This window comes from Phasianus colchicus, chromosome 1 (genome assembly GCF_987193195.1).
Source record: "Phasianus colchicus chromosome 1, bPhaCol1.hap1.1, whole genome shotgun sequence".
Taxonomy (NCBI): domain Eukaryota; kingdom Metazoa; phylum Chordata; class Aves; order Galliformes; family Phasianidae; genus Phasianus; species Phasianus colchicus.
The window spans coordinates 84273084-84297347 of record NC_143436.1 but is presented as its reverse complement, the minus strand read 5'-3'; the positions used below and the strand labels follow the sequence as shown (position 1 = coordinate 84297347).

At 43.8% G+C, this 24264-nt stretch overlaps 1 protein-coding gene across 5 annotated transcripts in view; it reads right to left on the bottom strand.

Moving 5' to 3' along the window:
* LSAMP (limbic system associated membrane protein) overlaps positions 1-24264 on the bottom strand; it is a 965192-nt gene that overhangs the window by 106029 nt on the left and 834899 nt on the right. For all 5 annotated transcript variants that reach the window (XM_090150530.1, XM_090150525.1, XM_031613016.2 and 2 more), the window contains one exon: positions 767-892. In XM_090150530.1, the coding sequence (XP_090006656.1) occupies positions 767-892 (126 nt within the window). The remainder of the gene's footprint in view (positions 1-766; positions 893-24264) is intronic.

Genomic DNA, 24264 nt, shown 5'->3' with positions numbered 1-24264 from the left:
AAGAGCTCTCTCCTCAAATGACATGATACAGAAGAAGAGAAACCCAACAGTTGTTCCCATCCCCAGTGATAATTTTTAAGGTTTCCTTGCAACTCACACCGCTATCACCATGGAGTCTGACTACTTAAAGGACATCTTCCTTCCAAGCTTGCCACATCCTCAAACATGGAAGGTATACTTAGATAGCAGAACAAAACTGTTGAATAATTCCGCCTCTAGCCTGTTCTTCACTTGCATGGCAGATCAAGTATCTCCTTTACTCACTGCACAAGACACAAGAACACTGTCTGCCAAAGTGGAAAGTAATATAAAATCACCACTTCTACTATTTTCCTCTCCCTTTTAAGGTGAATCAATGGTAAGCAAACCGTTTTTCAGAAAGAACCTCTTCTATGTAATACATAGAAGAATAAAGTAGAAATTCTTCTTTCTCTCCCACTCCAGCATTGTTTTCTTCCCACTCCCTTCATGTGCATTAGCAGAAGTAGAGATTGGAACAGCTAGACAAAGGCCAAAACTAAACAGAATCACAAGACCAGTTCTGCAGAACATCTACTGAAGTAATTTCAATTGTTCCCTGGGACAATCTAGTTATCATCCTTTGGAGGTCATGCTACAAAACATGCTTGCAATGCACTGAGGAGCCTTGCCTCATTTCTGCAGTTGCCTGAATTTCGACTAAAATTTTCAGTAACATTGGAAAAAAAGGAAATTACTGCAGAGTTCACAAATCATCAGCAGGGTACAGGCCCGTTGAGCCACTTACCTGTTGGGGTGAGGTGCCTCCAGGTGATCACAGGCTCTGGACGCCCATTTGCCATGCAAACCAGGGTCACATTGCTGCCTTCATTCACGGTGATGTCCGAGGAGATATTGGAGATCTTTGGTGGAACTGCAAAGACAAAACAAAGTTGGATCTCATTAATTCTGGAGGGAAGCTGGTTCTACTTACTAACCTATCTACTTATTAACCAGAGGCAGACATGAACTCCTCTTACAGATTGCACTCCAGTTTACCACCCAGTTTTCTGAATTAGAACAGTGCTCCAAGTATAAGGTTATGGCTTCTCAGCAGCCGAGAAAATCAATTCAAGCGTAACAAACTTTCAATGGTGCAAAGATGTAAAAAGAGAAAGATACACAGACCAATGCTCTGCTTTTAGGAGTATGCATGGGGTGAAGCAGCCAAGAGAGGGAAAATAGAACCGAAACAGAGACATGGGCAAGGTCACAGCTGAGTCAGGAAACACTGAAAAAGTAGGGCCTTCTGGCTGTAAGAAAGCTGCCAGCATTGACTAGAGAGCACCTGATACAATGCCCAAAAAGCCTAGCAGCACTAACTTCTGTGGTGGCATAGTCATGGATCCAGCATGACTCACCTGAAATATGCAATGAGGAGACCCAATCAGTGTCTCCAGGAAAGCCTCCTGCACCAGACTTCCTTTAGCTATCTTCTTAATTTTCCTCTTCTGGGAACTGCCTTACAGGGGGACCTCTGTTTTGAGGACCTACATCTTCAAAGAGGTAGAAACATCTTTTTCTGCAACTGTGACACTTTATGTTTGTAGGCTTCATAAAAGAACCTCTCAGAACTTGCCTTACTGCCCCAGTACTGGACAGAAGAAGGTCAACTCTACACATTGCCCCAGCTCTCAACATTCATTTTGAAACTAAAATAACCCTGGACACTATTTTATGTCCCCCTGCAGGGTTCCAGACCTGGCACAGAATCAGAGGTACATCTGATACTGATGGTAACTCATGGTAAGGGCAAGTGGCCCTGCTCTGTTGCTTGTGTTACCAAACACTCGCTGGGAATGGATCTAGAGAGCCCTTAAATTCATTTCCTCTCTGACTGCCACAACAAGCTCAAGAAGCAGAGATGTGAGCCATGGCTTATGGAGATTTGCTGCGTGAAGGTACAAGAACAGCAGGAAGTTTTCTGTGGTGCCTTTCAGCCAAGCAGGATGCCAGACACTACCTGCACCTCCCATGGCACAGCTCCCAAAGCACAGTAGATTGATTAAAGGTGAATTCAGACCAGCCACAGCTTGTGCTCCTGGTGCCTTAAAGGCCTTCCCAAGCAACTGAGTTTCTGTCACAGGAATTAAGTGACTCCACAAGGGCTTGAACCAGCGGCTGTGGGCAAGGTGCGAGCCCTGTGTTTCAGCCTCCCAGCCATTTTCTGAGGCAAAACAAGCCGTGGCTGTTTCTCCATCCTCATGTTTGTGTCTCTTCCACGCTTCACACCCAGGAGGAGGTGAGGGAGTTTAGCTAAAAAGGAATCTTCTTATTTTCTACTTTTTTTTTCCCCAGCTTCCAAATTTGTGTGTAGCGAGGAATGAAACAACATCATTTTCTGCTTTGCTTACCACAGAGTAAACAGACAACAACCTCCCCTTCAGCTCCTTGGCAGGAGTGGCTGATGGCCCTTCTGAGGCAGAACTGCCTATGAGATAGGTGTGGAAAAGGAAATGAAGCTTGAAGAGAGCAACTCACCTCAGCAAGCTGTGTACCTGGATTCATAGCAATGGGGCCCATTCTGTTGGCCCCAAACTCACAGCCAGGCCTTCAGTATCTATGACCATGGCACCTCTTTGGAGGAGCAAGGGCACCCAAGCAGGAACAAAACAAGGCAAATGCATATTTGCAGGCAAGCTTGCTAACCTAGGTGAGGAGGGATTCAAATGAGGTACAGTGGGGAGGGATTGTCATAGTATGGAGAGAAAGGATGGCACCATGGTCAGTGAGAGAGCAGAGGGGACCAGCACAACAGCAAAGGATTTTGCACTCTGCTTGTGAAAGCTGCGGGCCCATCTCAAATGGGCTGTGCACAAATACAATCATCACAATGACTGGAGTACACCCAGCTCTGTTCTGAATGGTGAGCTGGCTGGGAGCTATGGATCAGAGGGTATCACAGTGTCACACTTGATGGCTCTTTTTTTTTGCTACCAAGCTATTTCATTATGAAGAGACAGTGGATGAAGTATGTTTTTGTAAGATAGAAGAAGCCTCAAAGTCACAGGCCTGGCAGGGAACTTCAACCACCCTGATATTTGCTGATGGGTGAAAGTAGCCCAGCAGAAGTAGTGGCTCCACAGGTTCAGTGTAAGCTTGTGGTGTGTGCCCTTGCAGCAAAGATGAACCATATCTTAGGTTGTATTAGCAGGAGTATAACCACCTAAGTGAAGGGAAGTGGTTATATCTCTTTATATGGTGCTTCAGATGCTGTCTCTCAAGCACTACATCCAGTTTTGGGCTCACTAGTACAAGAATGCCATTGACATACAGAAGCAAGTCCACCAGAGGGCTTCCAAGATGATCAGAAGGCTGCAAGCACACAGTGTACAAGCAGTGCCTGAGAAAGACGGGTATCTTCACACTCAAAGAGAGAAAGAAGAGTGAAGGTCTTACTACTGTCTACAAATACCTAGTGGAAAGGTGCATAGGCAACATTTGGAGTTTCACAGTGATCAGCAAAAAAGCAGCAGACAAGGGCTGCTACACAAGGAAAATTTTAACTCAAAATGAGGAAGAAACTTTCATTTTTGGGAAATCAAAGATAGGAACAGATTCCCAAAGAGGTGGTAGAATCTCCATCCCTAGAGATACTCAGTCCTTGCCTGGATGAAAACCTAAGCAGCCTTTTCTAACTGGCACCAGAATGGAAAGAGAAATGAACTTGGAAGCCAGTCTGCTGTGCAAGAGTTTGTGTTGATGGCTGAGCTCTTGGTGAGGCAACTGGAGTAAGAGATGTTGGGGAAACAGTTGATTGCACCTGGGTTCCCTTTCCAGGAGATAAGGAATTTCAGAGCAGGGATATCTTCCTAAGAGCCCAACACTGAGTAAAGCAAGGCAGAGCAGAAAATCAACCCCTTTTTATCAAAGCAAAATCCTCTGATAAACAAGCCCTGATACCTTTTACATCAGCAATTTCCTGTGAGCCATTAGTAGTGCATCCATACTTGTAGGAAGAAGTTGGAGAAGACATAAGGAAAAAAAACAACACTGCTGAAAAACAGTGATGTTGCCAAATAATTAAATCCCACCATGCTGAGGGATGTATGAGAGTTCCATTGACTGTGAAAATGATCCATTTCCTGCTTCCTTCCCTTTATCACAGCCCTATAGTCAGGATTTTCTGCACAGCAAATACTTGCCAGTACAAAACGACAGTCACACGGTGCTCTCTGAAAGTGGCCACTAACACCTCAAGACTGCAGAAAGGACATGAGAAAGGAAATATCCCAGGTAGGAAATTAAATGCCCTGCCTCCTCCTAAAGACACTTATGGCTTCATGTTTGTGGTATGCGTAAACAGCAGTGAATTACAGCACCATGATGAGATCTGGCTCAGCACTGAGTAGGCTTAGTTTTAAACTTGTAGGCTTAGTCTGAGAAAGAAAAATGGAGGCTGCTGTTTTTGCGAGAGTTGTGCCCAAGTTTCTCTGTCAGCAGACACAAGTATAGTGATTTCACAGCATCCTCAGCACAGCTTTTCTGTGATGTGCTGGTGAAAACATGTAAGCAGAGCCCTGAGGAGACGAGAACAGTGCTGGACCACATGTTTCAGGGACTTATCTTAACCTCAAAGGGTTGGTGATTGCATCAGGAAAAAAAAGCCCCATCACAAACCAAGAAAAGGTCTGTTCCGGACTAAGCTGAAGTAGGCCTAGCAGATGGAGGCTCTGGCAGAACGGTCAATGCCAGGCCAAATGGCTCAGCAGACAAAGCCACTATCGGGCATCAGCAGCAGAGCTTCAGTTAGGACATGTGCACCCTGCCCCTTCCAAAGCCGTCAAGTCATCTTAGTTTGCAGCACGTCAAATAAACTCAAAAACAGATCTGACCATGCAGACCAAATGCCCAAGAGGAGAAGGATATGTCCAGATGGCCATATCTAGCTTGCCATTTTTTTAGTGGAGGAAAAAGAGGGCATTCAAGGCTGAAATCCTGTTAGAAGTATAATGTCTGGTTGCCTTCAGCCTGCTATCTTGGACAGAGGGCAAGGAAAGGCTGAGAGGAAGGGGAATAGCAAAGGAAGTAATTTTTCTGTGAATTTAAAGCCCAGTTCAGATTATCCTGCTTAAAAGCCAGTCAGCATTAAAAGTGACCAGATCTTAGTGGACGTTAATTTCTCTCAGACAAAAAAAAAGTCAGACTTAATTTTCAAGATGTCAAGATGGCATGTTAAAAATGCTGAAATTGTCAGCGCCAGCAACAGTTAGCATTGCCTGCTTGGCACTTGTCATTACTTTGTACACACCTTTTTAGGATAGTCTTAAAATGAGAAGCTTTGACCTTATTATTTTTTTCCCAAGTGTGGGTTGTGTTATATGTTCACAGTTCCCAGACTGCGGGACGGATGACTGCTGAGAAAAAAAAATAATCTTGTAGGCCCAGGAGCTTCTGAGATGTGACAGCTTCCTCTTGCCCAGCCATCTCTTGGTGACTCTCATCTAGAAACACCTCTCATGCCTGGCCTCTCTGAGCCATTAACATCAGGGCAAAAAATCACAGCCTGGAGACCTGCAGAATGGGAAGCATTACAATTAAACAGCACTTTCCCACGTTTTTTTATTCAGCTGAACAACTTGTCCCTCCAGAGATCAGGCTGCTGTCAGACCCTTTTGGCTCTGGTGATGTTGGGAAAGCACTGCCAGGTCTATGGTAGTGCTAAGGAAGACTAAGCTGCCAGATTGTTTTCCTCCCTTCAGCATAAAAAGGCAGGCATTACCCTACACTTAGGAACCCACTGGAAGGGGGGAGAGAAGAGACCAATGTGCAGAACACCACATATCAGAGCCATACTCATAACAATGCCATGTTCTGGAGAGCTGGAAATGAGTTCAAGGAAGAACAGCTTTTCATGAATGCCTATTTATTTCTTCTACCTTTCAGACCTACGATATGCCTGATGCAAGCTCAGCATTTCCTCATACGTGTCATTAATTGTAAATAATAAATGGCAAATTAACCAGTAGCCATTCTTCTCAAGAAGCTCAAGTCTGGAAGAGTGGGGGCTGCACAGCAGGGGGGGGCAAGGGCAGAGCTGGTGGAGAAATGCAAGTCCCAGGCAACGTGCAGTGACAGAGTGAGGTAGGAAAGGGTTGCACAAAACCTGCTTTGCACTAAGCCCATTCAAGTTAATTGCTGTCAATCTGTTACTTTCATGACAACTGCAACTCGCATTAATTTATATAATAAGAAAGACCGAGACATGAAAAATAGAGCACACTCCCCCAGCGCAATCACTGTTGCTCTCAAAATGAAAGCAAGTGATTTGTTTTCACAAAACATTGCTGTGTCTCAAAAACACCCGCTACAGCAGTTATTACAAGCCAGGGGCCATATACAGGAGGCAACAAGGAAACCACAAACAAGAGAACACACAACATCTGCTGTTGTTATCCTTGTCTTTTATGACCAAACCCCTTCAGAGCTCAAAACTCCTCCTGAGATATTAGCTGTAATTGTGTACGCTAGGTCAGCTTTATCATATGTGGCTATGGAAGCAGGTAGTGAGCGAGGCTGTGCCCCTGATTTCCTACAAAATGAGTCAGCCCAATGGTTAGGAGATGCAAGCTCGCATCCACAGAGGCTGGCTCATGAGTGGAGTGCAGTAGAGGACAGAACTAGAGAACATTAAAGCCACCGCTTGTAGTTCATAGCCAGGCTACCTGGCTGCTCCCTTTTGGCAAATGGGGCTTGGCACAAGACTGTGACCTACAGACTTAGGCTCCAAAGCAGCTGCTCCCCAGTCTAAAATTATAAACTTGCTTCATGTTTGGGTATTTTGTCAGTAAGTTACAAAATGCATTTAAAATAAAATAATAATAATAAAAAAGTCTTATTCCCACTCACTAAAGCTATTTAATCTACTCAAGAAGTAGAAGCAAACAGTACTGAAAATAAGAAAGCCCAACAGCCCATAATCTCCATTAAGTGCTCTAATAGCTCGTCCTGAGAAGGGAACCTTGAATACAGACAAGAAAGTCACCATAACCATTTCCATATATCCCCATTAGTTAGTTACCTCCTCCAGTCTGTTTACTTTCCTCTCTATTGGCAAGTGGGACCCCCATCTGTTGGGCAAAATAAGACTCCCACCCACCAATCCACAGGAGCCCCTGGCTTTCAGGGCAAAAAGAAAACATCAGGACTTCCCTCATAAGTCAAAGGAACTTTGCAGCTACTAAAGCCCTCTGCAGGTGCCTATCAATTAGCCTCCAGAGTTCTCATTTCCTTGTCCCGAGGTCCCAATTAACGGCACTTTGCAACAAATACCAAGTCGCTAATAGGCCCCAAGGCAGAGGTAGGGGGTTGCTGACCATCACACGCCCTTGAATGCTTTAGAGCTTCCACCTTGCTCACCACAATTAGGGGTCCTTTCCTGGGGCAATTAATTGTCAGCAAATTGGCCTCATTAGTCATTGTTTAGTCAATGTGTTAGTGAGGAGAGAGGGCTTGAAGAAGGGGCTGAGCTGCTAAACACAACTAAATGGTTTAATTTCCCACTTATGTGTGCAGCAGGCTAATCACGGCTCTTTGCAGTAGTAACAAGAAACAGCTTGTTGCTACTCTAGTCTGCACGGGGAGCAAGTTGAGGGCTAGCAAGTAAAATTCAGATGCCCTTTGGGATGTGGCATGCTAATGTCTTGGAAGCACTTTACAGATGAAATGCGACATGAGACCCGAGACGTGTTTTTTACGGTCTGATTCATGCTGCAGCCTCAACCGGAGAGATGAAGCTGTCACCAGGGCAGGAGGGCAGAGAGTGAAGTTGTTGAACTTCACTGAAAAGTACAGACTTCAAAACGTCTCTCTGACCTTCTGCTCTGCTAGGTTTGCTTCATCCCGCCAGCGCCTCTTCCAGTAGCTTTAAAGCTTCTGGTGAAGTAGAAGGAAACAATGAAAGTTTGTTTTTTGTTTTGAATCCCTTGGGATTCAAAAAGATCTCTCAAAATACACTGCAGTGTTTTCAACAAGGTGTAAAAACTACATCTTTTTGTTATCTGTAAGGGAATGTCTTGCCATGTTCACCTTTGGCAGCCTTTAGAGAATGGTCTGCCCCATCCTGAGCAAGGAAGCCACCAGAGAGTTGCAGTAGCCAGTCCCAGCACCACCTTCTCCATTGAGGCACATTTCCTTCTAAGCATCAGTTGCTGCTGATTTACAGAAAACACAGGCTGAAGGAAGCACGGGGGCTGCCAGTTTGGCCTTTGCGTGAGAGCAAGCTTCCCTTTTGAGCAGCTGAGCCTCACCTGCTGGGTGGTCACATAGGGAATCATTTAAATCTAAATGGGGACTGTGCCTATTGCACTGAGTGGGAGTGGAGCAACAAACAGGATGCGGTAAATCAAAGCCATGTGGGAAACCCCTCCGTTTACAGGGCTGGGTAGCATGTCAGACCTCGCTGCAGTGATGACAAGCCAAACCATTTTGTCCAAAAGAAAGTTCTGCCTCATTTGATATATATTTAAGTTCCTGGGCTGTTTTTCCACATCAGATTGCATGGCAAACACTCTCAGTACGTTGATTCTTAGCAAAGAAAAGCATGGAGTGTAAACCTGTTGAACTGCCTTATCTGAGACCCATTGGAAAAGTCAGCACAGAACTGGGCTCTATTGCTTACATTCATTCTCACTGATTTATTTTAAACTCATCTCCATGAACCTGTCAGGAGAGAAATTATTCTACTTCCTAATTGAGAGCAAACCGGAGAGAAAAAAAACAACAGCTTAAGTCTCCAGCCAATCTCATTTTTCAGTGTGCTGGTGTGATGCTGTGGGACGGGGGTAAAAGCAGTCTCAATCCTACTCCTAGCCCAGTGCCTCACCCTTAATCTCAGATCCCAGCCTTCTACCGTAAAGCAGCTCCAACTCCAAGCCTGAGCCCCAGGCCTGCTCCCATGCTGTTAGCATTTCACCAAGGACTCTGGCTGTCCCCCTTGGCCAAGCAAAGGGCCACCAGCCCATGTTTGTGGATTCTGAACACCCAGTTCTTAGCCACATGCTTAGCAGAAAGCACAAGCTAGGCACATGCCTAATATCTCCTTATCTCCAGATTCCGACCTCTGTATGTGAAGTACTGGTTGCTCGCTACACAACTTCTTTTCTTTTCAATTAACATATCAAATTTATGCTGGGATTGCACTTATCTGTGGTTCATCTCTTTAAAAGAAAGCTCTGTGCATTTGCCATCGGCGTTGCTTGGGCTCTCTTAGCTCAAAAACTGACTGCACTTGCTGAAGCCAACTGCAAATGCTCTCCGACTGACTCTCCTGGAGAGGCCCGCTGTGAAAAAACATCCTCCTTCACAAGACATGTGTAAGCAACAACAGAAGTACTTACCACGCTCATCCCAAAGGACTAACCCTTGGAATGCTAATCCCAAACACTTCCAGGACTACAAATGTACACAGAACTCAGTTTTTGTGCTTCGAGTGTGTCCTATATTTTCCCTCAGACCATTCTTTTTTTTTTTTTTTTTTTCCAAATCTGGAAGTATTTAGTTACAGGACTGAGGTAATAAAAGGTCTTCTGCAGACATAACCTGCCCTCCTGGAAGATAAATTCTGTGAGAAATGTTCTCCTTAGCATTTAAGTCCTCCAAATGCATCTCAGAGAGTTTTGTTAAGAAAACCTTTTTCATATAAATATTAAGCGTGTTGGATGTATATGGGATGTACAGCTAATGTATGACTATTTTCAAGCTTGATTCAAAGCCCAGGAAGATCCTTCTTGAATGTTAAGGATTTCTGAACAAATTCTTTTAAGGCAAGAATGGGTGATGGCTTCAAGAAGCATTGCAACCATAATAGGGACAGCTGAGAGGAAAAAAATGAGCCATATTATGGCTTTTTAACTGAGTCCCGGCAGTCCTTGGTTGCTGCCTATTACCTCTGTTTTTGGGAAGTAGACTGGAAAGTATAGGCCAGGTATGGTCAGAAAGCAGACAGAAAAGCCTATGCCATTCCAGGGCAAGAGGTACAGGTTCAGAGAGGGTGTCTATGAGTTACAAAGATGACTAGGCTTTCCTGATCAGGAAAGCAGGATAAGAAGTTAGTTTCGGCAGACAGCCCACTCTGGATGAAGGCAAGGTTGTCTATCACGGCTGTATATCAGGAGAAACAGAAACAAAGAGTTTTTGTTTGTCTGATGATTTATTTTTCAGATTGCATACTTTCACTTATGTTCAGCTCATTAGGGATAGACAATGCAGAAGAGAATAGCCTTCATGAACCACCGGATAGAAATCTACACACAGGCTGAAAAGAAAAGGCAGCTCTCGCCTAACTCTGCTCTCAGATTCCTCTGGCTGACCATGGTATATGCCACAGTCCCTGTGATAAGCCACAGGGCAGTGAATACAATGCTCTAAGTGTCTTGTGCATACCACACACCCAAGGATCTGGCTCAGTTTCAACCAATACCCACAACTTCTCAGTTGCAAGTCTCTTGCTCAAATCAAATGTATGTGGTAGATGTAAAACATTTTTTATTAGCAGGCTTTCCTTCTTATGCATTGAAATGAGCAAAATGGAGCAGGACAGCTTACTGTAACTACCTTTCAAGATTACTTCCAGGCTTCCAGGGGAGCACAAAGCTACTGCAGCATTTTCAAAATGCTGGTTTTGTTTTTAGTACAGAGAATAAAGTGAAAAATCCCATACTCAAATCTTTTAAGAATTTTGGATAAAATTCATTCCTGTGTTAAGGGCACAGATTCAGAGAAGAGCAAAGAATACTATATGCTGTGATTGAACTATAGTACTATAATTCTCCAACTTGGATTAGGACAGCAGTCCGGGAAGAAAGTATAGCTGTTTGACCATCAAGAGGATTCACTTTGTCCAATTCAATGAATGATGGACATTCTATAAGAGAAGACACCACAGTCGCTTGTGCAGTCAGTTCAGCAATAAGAAGACTGATGCCTTAGGACAGAGTTGCTGAAAGCCCCACCAGAATCACATTAAGCAAAAAAGAACCTGATCCAAAGACCAGTCTCCAAAAATCTTACAAATTTTGAGCATGAAAAAGACACAAAGTGCATCTTCATTGTTTTTCCGTTTGGGCTGCTCAGTACATTCCTATATTGTCTCTGCTGCTGGATCCACAGATGGTGGCCTTCCTCAGCACATGCAGTTATGAAATGCCAGCTGTGAGACCTTCAATTGTTAGTTATTGTAAAGCTTGGTGATAGCTGCAGCAGCGTATTTATAAAGGTCAGGATGTTATCATCAGCCATCGGAGAAAGGAAAGCTAGAGAGTTCAAGGCAAAAAATCCCTTGTCAGACATGCTCATCTACACAAATCTGCTCCAGCAGTAAAGACAAGAAAGCAAATACAGTGCTTCTGAAGGAAAGGCATTTTCAAACAAAGCGAGCAGCCAACTACAGCTAAGATGTAATTGTGGTGATTTCCTTCCCACAAACTCCTTCCCACAAACCAACGGAGAGCCAAGGTTTCTTGAGGAGTAGAGTTTCTGCTCTCCGAGAACTCTCTGCCAAAAGAAAGAGTACTCTGTTTTGGTTCAGCCACGTGCAGCAGCACCTTGAGGTCTTGGAAGTTTCCCACTGTTTTGTTTTCCAAGCTTTGCCATGTGGTAAGGACATGCTGTATATGCACAGACAACCACAAGGGATGTGAGGGATGGATTCCAAGAGCTTTGCTCTGTAAACACATTACTGGTGCCATTTCAATTAAAGGAGAATCTCTCCCCCACGTCCAGACACGAGGCTTATTCCTTATAGCCTGCAGCTTTAGCAAGGCACATGCTGGCTGTCCCTTTTCTCTCAATGGGCTCCAAGTCTGAACTCTTCAAAACTGACAGGAATTTTTTGTTGGTCTCTCAGTGTTAGCAAACTGAGTTACTTAGCATATTATGTGCTGTGTTTGCAAAGAGGTACAGGGAACCAGACCGTTAGGTAGGCAAATTCCACTGGAGCTGAGTGGAATTACTCACCCAAAGTTGTCCGGCTGTTAGAAGCCTGGGTGTCTGTAAGAAAGTTATACCTGCAGGGGTTTGCAAGAAAGAAGCAGCAGGACTTTGTAAGAAATTTCAAAACAGTGAGTAACAAATTGAGAAGAAATGGGCAGACATTGTCCTCTCAGGAGAATAATTAAGAAAAGATCTCCAGCACCTTCATATTGTGTGAGACAGCACCTCTACAGACACCTTCTGTCTGACATTTTGCAATAAAACACTACCCACCACAGAATCTAGCACTGCTGGCCAGAGAGAGGGAATGAAGTGATTTTCCCTGTTGCTCACCAAAGAACACTTCAAAACTGCATTTTTCTTCCATCACTGCGGGTGATCAAAAGCAAAGTTCGGAGGAAAACACAGCCTGTGTCTCTCTGCCATCACAGCACATTCACATCCGAGCACCTATCATAGTTATCAAGGTAAGCAACTCTACTCAAAAATGAAGAGAGGAATGACTTTGTGGATGACTCAGTGGGTCTGCTATTCCAAGTTCAGCGACTGTTTTGCTGCACACTTTTGCTATGACCTTGAGTAAGTCAGTCCACCTTTCTGAGACTCAGTTGTCCATTCTACTCTTAGAGAATTACCGAGTGCAAGATGTATGGCATCCCCAGTGATTGGTATCTGACTGGTGTCATGACAGGTACAATGCCTTCACCTCTACAGCCCCAAAGGATGAATAGGAAGGTTAGAGGAGGAGTATCTGCAAAGCCTCAGACTGTTAAAGGGAATTCTCCATGAGGAATTATCATGCTGCAGACTTTCTTGGCAAAGCAAAAAGGGCAAACCCAAGGCAGACCTTCCCACAGACAGACTACACAGTCTGTTTCTGATTCTTCATTGCTGATGTAGGGTAAAAATAAAATACTCTTTTAAAGGCTGAAAGAATCAGAGTTGTTCATAATAGCAAAGTCTCCAGGGAGATCTTAATGTGGCCTTTCATTATCTAAAGGAGTCGATAGGAAAGATGGGGAGAGACCATATAATGTAAGAGTAATTAATGATAGGACAAGGGGTAATAGTTTTAAACTAAAAGAGAAGAGATTTGGATTAGACATTAGAAGGAAGTTCTTAACTCAGAGAATGGTAAGGCACTGGCACAGGCTGCCCAGAGAAGCTGTGGAAGCCCCATCCCTGGAGGTGTTCAGGGCTAGGTTGGATGGGGCCCTGAGCAATCTGGTCTAGTGGGAGGTGTCTCTGCCCGTGCACAGCAGGGAGGCTGGAACTAGGTGATCTTTAAGGTTACTTCCAACCAAATCCATTCAATGATTCTATGATTCAAAATTGGTTTTCCATAAAGGAGAAAATCAGCCATGTGCTTCATGGGGAAAAAGTGGAATCTAGAAAACATTATAAAAGCTTAAAAATGAGTAGAAGTGAAATCAGTACACTCAAGAATACTGATGGATGAGAGGGACATACACTTTCTATTCTGATGGTCATGATAAGCTGGAGTCTGAAAAATTGATTTCCTTAAAGTATAAAGAGAGATTTAAAAAACAAAGAAACTTTTCATCGGAACACAATGATGAAAACTCTGCCAAAGTCTGAGGAAAAGCAGAGACATAACTGAGATGGCATCACACTATGGATCAACCTGCCACTGGATCAGGCACAGACACTCATGACAAATAGGCACAAGGGATGCAGCACAAATACAGTGTGACACTATATCCTGGGCATATGCTTGATGTATGGAGGATTAAATACCACACACACACTGTCCTGGGTAGATTGTATCTAGTGCTGACAGATACCTGAGGGATCTGTCTCGTTCTTTATACTCTTTGGCAATTGCCATGCCAACAAAAGATTATGGGATTGGGGGGGGTGAGAAGGACAAATCATTTACTACTCTATTTAACAGAGTCCTTATTCTCTGGGGGGATTTTGTCAAGTTGTTGGACTTCTTAAATGATATTTCTACCTGCCTATACACATTTGGCGTTGACGGGTTTTTCTTCTTTTCTCTGTCCCTGTGACACAACTGCTCTCTCTTCTGCAGTCCCAGACCAGCCTTAAAGCAAATGTGGCTTCTGTAAGTCAGTTTGAAGACTACTGCCCTCAACCCCCAGCCCCACTTGTGCTGCAAAGAGAAGAAAATAGCCACCGTGCTGCAAAGACCAATTCTTTCCCCCTCTGGTGAGCCCTCTGATTGATGGCTCTGTTTGTCAGGAGAGACAGATTGTCTTGAGTGTGAGATAGCTAACTATCACCTAGGGAGGCTACCAGAGCAAGAAGGAGGGGGAGAGGGAGAGAACTTCAGACGGAAGGACAGACACAGCCAGACAGACAGAGAAAAAGGTGAGCTGAGGAAGGGGAAAGAGGAAAGGAGTGACGGAAGACTGTAGATGAGAGAAAGACAGTAGCGCTTGATGAATTAAGTTGTCAGCGTTGGCATCACCTATGTACCCTGTCATGCCAATAAATTCATTGAAGCTGAAGCTGCACTGAGAGTTAAGAGTGAGAGAGTGCTGATGGAAGGAAGAAATAACAGCCCATTTAAAGACTCAGAGCAATTTATTAGTTACCTCAGAAGAGAGGTGGTGACAACAGGGAAGGAGATGTACTTCCCCATCGTGCTGGGCAGGAAAACTTGTTTTGGATTTGAGATGTTTGGCCAGCTGCATTGCAGAATGGAAGGAGATTGACAGCAACCAGGACCTGGTTCAAGAAGGAGAAACGTAGGGAAAAGATTTGCTGGAAATCAAAGGTGAGCACTGCAGATGCACACTCTTTGTGCCTCAAGTCATCTCCTGATTTCTGGAGGAAAGATGCTGACAGCGAACAGACAAAAACCCGCAGTTCAAGAGGAGGTATAAGGCACTGAGCATGGTCAGCATTACTGAGGGAACACAAAGGAAAGTGGAGATGGAAACCATACCTCTAGCTGAGAGAGGTGTGACAGAAAGCCAAGAGGTATAAAACTCTCTCCTGACTTAGCAGTTGGAAGCACAGCACCAAAATGCAAACAGCTTTGGCTGGCTGTATCAGGATGGCACTGCACTAAGGTGCTCTCCTGAGCAGCAGAACCACGGAGATAGATGCCCCTTCCCTGGAGATATTCAAGGTGGGGATGGATGGGGCTCTGAGCAATCTGATCTAGCTGTAGGTATTCCTGTTCATTGAAGGGGAGTTGGACAAGAAGACCTTTAAATGTCCCTGCCAACTCAAATGATTCTACAGTTCTTTGATTACTAATGCATTCATTACAAGAACAGGAGGAGCCCACAGGCTCCTACTGTCCCCCTGAACTCCAGGGAACTCTGCTGGATGTGACTGAGGAATAGCAAAATTAAAATTAATGACACAATGTCTTCTTCTGCTGCCCATTCAGCTGAAGGCAGAGCTCAGAGCAGTTCAGATGAGGGGTAAGCACATGCTTTCTCTTCCCTTACTATTCAAGCCTCCAGAAATGATCAGCATCTGCCCAGCTGCTTGAGAAACACATCTACCTCTTGACTCCTCTCTCTTATTTTCCCCTAAAGCAGCCTGAGATTCATGGTGATCTCACCTGTAGCCATCTAAAGATGTCTATTTTTATGTGACAAGACATGTCAGCCTACCCTTCTTTGCTATCAGAGTTGATCTCAACCAGCTGCCAGGCATTCCATCAAGAAGGACACTGCCTGCTCAAAGATTCATCATCGCCATAGTGTCTGCTGCTCTGTGCTGTACTGATGCCTGAGCTTGGACAGAGGAGAGGGATGGAATGAGAAGGGGGAAGAAAGATCCCTCCTTTGGGCAGAATTACTGGAGATATTTCCCTTGAACAGGGAGAAATTCTGACTCAGAAACATGTTTGGAAAAGCTACTCTTTGGCTTGAGTGAAACACTGAAGACTTACAACTGTTTGTAAGGATATTTGGAAAGCATGGATAGAAATGTACATCCCAATGCACTGCACCAGGCAACACCATGCAGAAAAATAATATGTATGGCATAAAACTGTCATATGTGTCTGTGTGTACATATAAAATACATACATACTTAGAATACTTACAAATATATATACACATACATACATACAAATATAAGCACTTACACACATACTGCAGCTTATTCCTGAAACCTCCTGCCACTTCAGGAGCTCTCATTTGGCTGGTGGTCTGTAACCTGCCATCAGCCAAGACAAAGCTCTCCTCACTGTGGTCCCTGAGCTGCACAGTGTAACTCTGTTGGCTGCCTTCAATTCGATATGAAATGAGAACTGGGATCCCGTTGAGCCGGACTCCATTCTGATCTGCCTAGTCCCCAAATCAGAGCAGCTATAGTGCCCTTGGGCTGTGCTGCTGTATTAAAGTTGAGTGCAGCTTTAATCTGCTTTGCTGTTTGCACAGTGAAGGCTGTGTTTGGCCTACTGGGAAATTATCAATGTGTCCCTCATTTGAGGAGAGTGGACATTTCCAGGAGATGGGATCTATGGGTTAGTATAACTTAGTTTAAATGATATAAAGGATTGGTGGCTTCCAATTCTACTTACTCTGAGGGCATTTTGCAATTTCCCAGGGGAAGTACAGGCACTATATGGTGAATGCAACTCTCTTGACAACTGGCTTGGTTTTCTTCAAGTCTACAGCCTTTCTGGGCATCAAAGACAGAAGGGGGAAGATGACTCAGGAAGGAAGTAGGACTGGGAAAGTAAGCTGGGCTTGAGAGCAGCCTGCAGCACAGCTCCTAGAGGCCTGGATACCTGTCTATGTCCATCATGTCCCTATAGTGCAACATGACATTGTCCTCAGGGCATGAAATATTTCAGTTTCTTTTTCTCTATCCTCCTAGCAGCTGATGGGACATCTCTTCTGTTTCTCAGTTTTCTCCACAAGGATGTGTGGCTTGATTTGTTGTTTTTATTTAAAGTGGAGAGTGACTGGGAGAAGGGGAAAGCCAGACTTAAGTAGGCTGCTGCTAGCAGCCAGGGAATGGGGAACAAGGAGGGTGGGCTAGAGAGTGAGGCTGCCTACAGAACAGGGTTGGTACTGAGACGAGCTAAGAGAAGCCACAAAAACTACTGGCAAATTGCCCTGCTCTCTGTCTCACCTTGAGCTGTGAATTTCATCACTATTTTAGCTGAGGAACACTTCTGTTTACTCAGAGAAAAAGCTGGAATTCAGTAGTACTTGCCATCGCGTGCCAGAGTTGTACACATATATTTGAGAGAGAAACGAGAGGAGTAAGGAATAGTTGAAGAAACAGGCAGTGACAGATGCAGATGATACTGGGGCTGGCAGAAGGGGGGAGTGTAAGGGAAGGCAGAACCACAGCTGGGCCTAACTGCCATGGAGCTCTCTCGCAGCTCTGAGCCACTCTCTTTGCCCTCTCTTCCCTCCTTTTCTTCCTCTTCTGTTTTCCAAGACTTTGGACTTCCCCAGCCAGGTGTGTGTGCCAGAGAAGTAGTGGCTGCCCTTGGAGGCGTGCAAGGCCCATGGCACGGGGTTGGAACTGGATGATCTTTGAGGTCCCCTCCAACCTAAGCCACTCTATGATTCTATGTGCATGCAGTATTTCATGTATCGGAAGCCTGGATCTCAATTGAGCTTTTTGGTCACAGCGGAAATGCAACAGACCAGAATTTCAGACTCACTGCTCTGCAGTTTGGCTAAGGCTTTTTCTTTTACAAAGATCAGTCTGGTCATCTAGGCCTACTTTTAGAAAACCTAATTTGCAGACGATACCTTGCAAAAGAAACAGTATTAAGTGGAAAATTCCCTTCCTCAAAAAGCCATTTATAAACAACCATGACCAACGTGCTCTCCTGGGACTGCTGAGGTGTTCAGAACACCTCAAAGAAGGTTTGCCTTTGGCTGGGTCTTTGACCAAAGAGCAAATAAGAGTATTGTGAAGCAGCAATGGGATCGTGCTAGAGGCTACTGAAAGGAAGAAAGAATTTTATTCGAAAATATCATTCAATACTAGGTGTGCTGACTAATAAATAAACAAAAAGAGGTGACATTCATGATGACATTTAAATGACTGAAGTGCCAACTGCTTGTTAAAATACCACATGGCCCGGAAAGAGGCAAACAAAGAAACAGGGTTTGGACAAGCAGTGAATAACGGTGACCCAATCAATTTAACTATTGATAAAGCACAGGTGAGGAAATATTCAGGGGGAAAAAAAAAAATCTCTGCAAATCATCAGCTAATGGATTAAATGCATCTGAGTGCGAGATGGAAATTAACCGATCAATTCACTCAACAGCTCCTAATTATATGTGACAGGGCACGCAGACCTCAGAAACTATATGGAGCTCAAAGGACAGCAGCATTGGTAGAAATATTTGAAGGCTGCTTCTTACCACTGTAGGATAAGATATTTACCTCAGGGAGAGAATGCAGTTGCTCATTAAATATTAACTCTGCAAACATTTTAAGTCTATATTTTAAGAGCATGAAAAGTGAGGTTCTTTTCTACTGCTTTGTAACAATTTGCAACATTAGGTATAAATATATGGTATCAAAATTAACATGCCAATCTAAACAAAATTAAATGTAATGATACAGTCAAAATGAAACGTTTTTGCCTCATTGCAGTTAAATGTTTTGACATTAGTGAAATGAAATGAGGAAGTTAAAATGATTTGTTGTGACACTCGTCTGTCAAAAAAATTTGTTGCATCATCATGCTCCTGCAAAACACTTTGACGCCGACAGAACTGGTCTTCCAGTAGGAAGCTGCATCACATTTTCTGATCACAGCTTTCACAATTTTATATGAATCACCATTCACAGCATTTTACTGATGATCACGGTTCTGTTTTGGTCTGCACCAAACATAGGAAATGGTCATAGGGATATCAACCAGCTTATTTTTCCCCTTGATCTCACCCTTCTCATGTACAGATCTCTTGGGACTCCTTCAAAATCATGCCCTTGGAGAGACAGCAGATTGAAGGAAATATAGAAAACAAAAAAAATAGTAATGATGATCTAATTGTTCACCAGGGAAAGACTAGTAATGAAATATGATTTGTTTTTTCCTGAACTAGATTAAAATGAAAACCTTGCTTGCCCAATTCTCACCTTGCACTGTAGTACTGAGTTTGGAATTCACTTTTGGAGCAAGGATAAGCACTAAGCACATATTTAAGCTACTGCCTATACAAGCAATTAAATTATTAATTCAATAGGGAAAACCAGTAACTTACAAACCAGATGGAAGTTCTAAATCAGGTAGCTCAGGAGTGATGTTACAGCATAAGCAATGTCAATTCTGGAGATGATGAGACCTGAGCTGGGGCAGTCTTCCAGCCTCATCAAGCTAATAATATTTATCACCTGTTCTAAAACCACAGCTCTATAACTTGTGAGGGTCCAGTATAATCTGTGCATGGCCAGCGATACTATTTTTAGACTGTTTTTAAATTCAGGGTTGCAGGGAATTCAGAGGGTGCAATGTTTAATATAGCGCATTACGAACTCTTGCAAGTGAATTTAATTCAATCTGTCTTGGGTTAGGAGCACTGTCACGGATTAGAAATTGCCTGAAGAACCATAAACAAGGATAACGACAAGGGGCATGTAAGAGCAAAGTTGTAAGTAGGTGGGTAAGCGAGGTGCTGTAGGAATCTATGTGAGGTCTGCTTTCATTTAACGTCTTCATTAATGAGCCTGAAGAAGTAGCTCCCTAATGAAAGCTGTGGATGATGCTCAGTTGGGAGGAGCTGCAAACATCCATCAGGGCAGATAAACAAAATGGGATATGCAGGGGTTAGGTATAGAGGCAGAAGAGAATTAAACAAGCTAATTAGCTCTGCTGGGAAAATAATAGTGCTCTCATGGTCATGGCAAGATCATGGGTCTGAAGAGATCCACACACCTTTTCAGAAAGAATGGGTGTGCAACTTTTGGAATAGACTTCTCAAAGGACTCTGACAAACGTCAAAATGTGGGTTGTCTAAGTTCTAGATGAGTAAACGATAAAGCAGCCTGGCCCCCTACTAGCTAGGTACAAACATGATGTAAGGTCCGGTCTATAAAACATCAGTATTAGGAATGGCACATTAGTCCATAGCTGTCTTTTTAGACAAGTTGAAGTGTATCAGCTTCAATCATGTTTCAAATGTATTCTTCCCTCATTTGAGGCCCAAACTACACTGAATAAGAGAGAAAAATGCTGAAATGCACACATTCAATATGGTGAAGAGCAATTCTGAGAAAGTGAAAGATGACAGCAAAGTCCCTGGCATCTAGATGGTTTAAATGGTAGAAGAGTAAAATTTCAGACAAATTATGAAGGTGTCATGTAGTGGAAAAAAGGTTCATTTTAGCACCACTAAAATAACATATTCAGTGGAACAATTCTTCCAGGTATGCAGCAGTACCCAAAAGATGTAGAAAAAACAAGAAAGGCAGTCCTTGGATTGCTAAGTCTCAATACAAAAAAGATGACGCAGCTCATGCACAACATCTCACTTGAACACGAAGACCAGACTAGACCAATGCTCATTTCATAGCATTATACAATATGGGTAAGGCTAACGACTCAAAGCAGCCTTCATCTGAGCATGATCTGTACAGCTCGCTGTTAGCCGGAGAAGAGCTTGATATACAGCTCACCAATTATCCCAGCACTGAAGCACCTCCTCCGCACTCTTGCAAACTTAGCCAGAATCGGTCCTTTCTACAGTAAATATAGAAGATCGTAGGACAGCATCTGAAAATGTTAACTGTTTCACAGCTGTGCATCCTTGCAACATAACAGACTAACCTATTACCTAGTGCACCTGTGTTCTTTTATACATGGGTTACTTCAAAAATAATGCCACGTATTTATTTCCATGGAAACTACGATAGATACAAAGAGGACATAACACTGTTTGATAGAGCATATTCTCAGCTACAAAGCACTCTTTTTCAGCAGTCACCATCATTAGCTATGCATTTTCCCCAGTGATGAACAAGAGCCTGAATGCCATGCTCATAACAGCCTGCACCAGTGGAGGTTCCCCACTGTCACTGTCGCCACTGTTGAAACACATACGACCACCTCCTCACTGTGCTCACATCCACTGTGTGCTCATATCCACTGTTTGGTCTCCATAAATGTTTAGCAAGCATTGATGAATGTCAATGAGTGCCATTTTTTCTGCACGAAGAAATTCAATGACACACCTTGGCTTCATCCACATTCCCATGTCAGAAGCCATTCTGTCAGACTGTCCCTCTGCAGCCACCTGTTGCATGGCAACAACATGTAAGGGAATACTGATGGGTCAGTTCAATATCTACTGCCATACCAGCTACATCCAACTCTGACATCATGGCCAACATAATAAAATAGAAGGTGTTACTTTTGGAGCAGCCTTTGTATTTATTACTAGGATCTTCTTTTTTAATAGACGACAAAACCAAAACAGAATAAAAAATCCAAAGAGAACAACTCAGGAATGAACAGAAGTAATCTTTCCTCTTCCTATCACCTGTGGTCAATTTGTGCTTCCTCCAGCTCCTTCAAACTTGTCTGGGCAAAAGAAGTAGGAAAAGTATATATCTTCTGTGAAATATATGCTTATGTATGCTAAAAAATTCTAAGCGGGCGGGGGTGCCAAGGGACAGAGAAGACAAGGAAGTTATCAAAAATAGAATATTTTACTGATTACAGCAGTTCAGAGCCAGGCCCTGCCACTCACTTGCTCTTATTTTGGGCAACATTCCACATGCTTCATCTCACTGGGAGTAGCAATGCTTTTTTTTCTACCGCTCCATTTTTATCTGGTCTATTTAAACTGTAGACTCTGCAGGACAGGGACTATCTCTCAGCCTTTGTTTGCAGCCTTAGAAAGACTTGACTGGGACCTGCAGACAGAACACTGGTTTTAATCGGAATAAGCAAAATGAAATGACGTTCCCCAGTCTGTACCACAAAAATGTAGAATCGGAAGTTACAAAGTAAGTCTATTTTTTAGTTGGCTAAGAGCTAAATAAGGAATCTGAACTATTAGTTCTCTCGCAAAAATGTGCTTTTAATTCTGCATGCTGTTCAGTGCAAAATGGTCAAATTAAATATTAAACTTCTTCTAAAAAAAAATTGCAACTTGGTTTCAATGAACATGGCAACCCAGTCTGAAATGCAGCTTTTTTTTTTTCCCCAGAAAATGATAAGCAGGTCTAGTTCAAGTTTTAAAGGCAATGCAGTTAAGAGGGGAGAAGCAATGGGGCCCGAAGAATTTAAGGGGCTTGCCGAAGAATTTAAGGGGAAAACCACAGAGGATGTGAGGGCTTTGTCAGGAAGTCGCATATTTTCAGTTTTGTATTTAGATCCTAGGGACATGCAGTCTGAGAAATAGTTTTTGTGCGTTAAAAGTGCAGTGCTGTGAATTGAGTGCTGTTAACACACAGACAGATGGAATATCCAAAACCAAACTCAGGACCTAGCTGTAGGGGCCAGGCCCTTCGTAGGACACCTAGATAGCTTTGATGCCTCAGGCTTCCTTTTCCTCATTCCCAACAAAAGGATTTGCAGTTTAGCAGCACTCTTCTCCGTGCCTTGACGGGCTGCTGTGCACTGCTCCCTTTCAAATCACGAGCCCAGGTGAAAGGAGGTGAGAGGGAGTTCACATGCCTTCCTGGACAGAGTAGGTTTGTAGCCGCAGCCTGATGAACATTGGAGATAAGAGCAGCAACAGCAAATTGGCCCCAGTGGGAATGGCAGCAGCACTCTTTTCACCTACAGGCAAGGCAGCAATTATGCTTGCAGCGCCCAGCATCCGTCTTTCTGTTCCTTCCCTGCCCTCCCCTGTGCCCCACGCTCCCAGGCCAGGTGTGCTCAAGGCTACTGCCACATTACAAGCAGTGTGAAGCAATCTTTGTTCCTCTCTTTCTTTTGCTCAGATACCTGAGCTCTGAATTTCGCCCCACTGGATAACAACATGGGGAGGAGGGTGTGTGGAGAGAAGGAAAAAGCATGCAGTTCTATGTGCGTGGTTTTGTTCCAGCTAAGTGGGCACAGCCAGAGGGAGAAGGCGATCTCAGCCCTCAGTATCTCAGGGAACACTTCCCCATCTCCATGGACTAGGAGCAGAGCCTTCAGAGCTCCCACCCTTGGAGACCCCGCCTGCCACCACTATTACAGCTGTTCCTTTTTACAAGTCAATAGTGAGATGCTCAAAGTGCTCTGCAATGCTATGAACCTCCCCGCTGAGCTCCTTCTTTTGTCCTAGCTCCCCTCCTTATTCTAGGGAGACGGCATGGCTTATAGCACCCAACTACAGGAAAAGGGCTTAGTAGCATGGCTGGACAAAATTAAAGGGGTGTTATTAATTTGACAGGTTCAGCTGCCTGGTGTCATGTCCCAAGTTTGTCCTATAGCTGTGCTGATTATTTTCTCTCCTTGGATCAGGGACGTTTCATTTATTAGTGCTGAACTTCCCCCTCACTGCCTGCAGCCACTGCTGCTCTGATCTCCCCAATTCACTTTGCAATTAAATTTTGTCCTCTTGTGAAACGACTGCACAGGAAAGGTCTTGTGTTTTGTTTTCTTTGGCTGTTTTTTTTTCCCCTCAAGTTCTAGTTGGTCAAAACAGCCTCTGGAAATCCAAGCAGAATCCAAAACAGACTAAAACTGGTTGGAAGCAGTGTTACATGGAAAAAGAGTCTAAAACACACAGCTTTGTGTGTCTGAAATGCTCAACAGCAAAGAAGAAGGGGCACAGGAGACCACTGAGTCATAGCTGCAGAGGTATCCATCTGATACAACCATGGGGCTGACAGAGGTTTACAAAGAGGTGGCTGGGAAGGAGACACAGGGGGTTTCTTGTTGGGAAAATGTGGAATGAGGAGCACGAAAACCATCATGTCCTTACTTCTGCAAACACTGGTGAACTGACTGACAGGCAGGAAGGCTGGGGAACACAATTGCTTCCATTTAAGTGATTTACTTTATTGTAACTGCTGCTAAATCCCTCCTCCTTTTTCCCCAGGAAACACATTAACAGCTATAAAACTGCACATTTAAATGAACTCTGCTCGGGATTTGTTTTTGCTCCATAAAGCTCCAGAAGTCACAAGGCTTTTTGTTTCTTCTCATCAAACTCCTCCTCTACATTCACATCCCCAGATGCTTTCATATCAGTAATAAACAACCGTTTTGCTGTTCCCCCTTGTGAAGCCTAATCTTTACGCCTCTCTTCCTGCCATTCCCACCAGGAACAAATCCCATCTTTCCCTGGACTACCAATACCCTTTTTGCTCATGGGGAGCAGACATCTAAGACCAGCCACAGTGCTCTGATATTCTTGCTTCCATAGGACCAGACAAGCTCCCTCC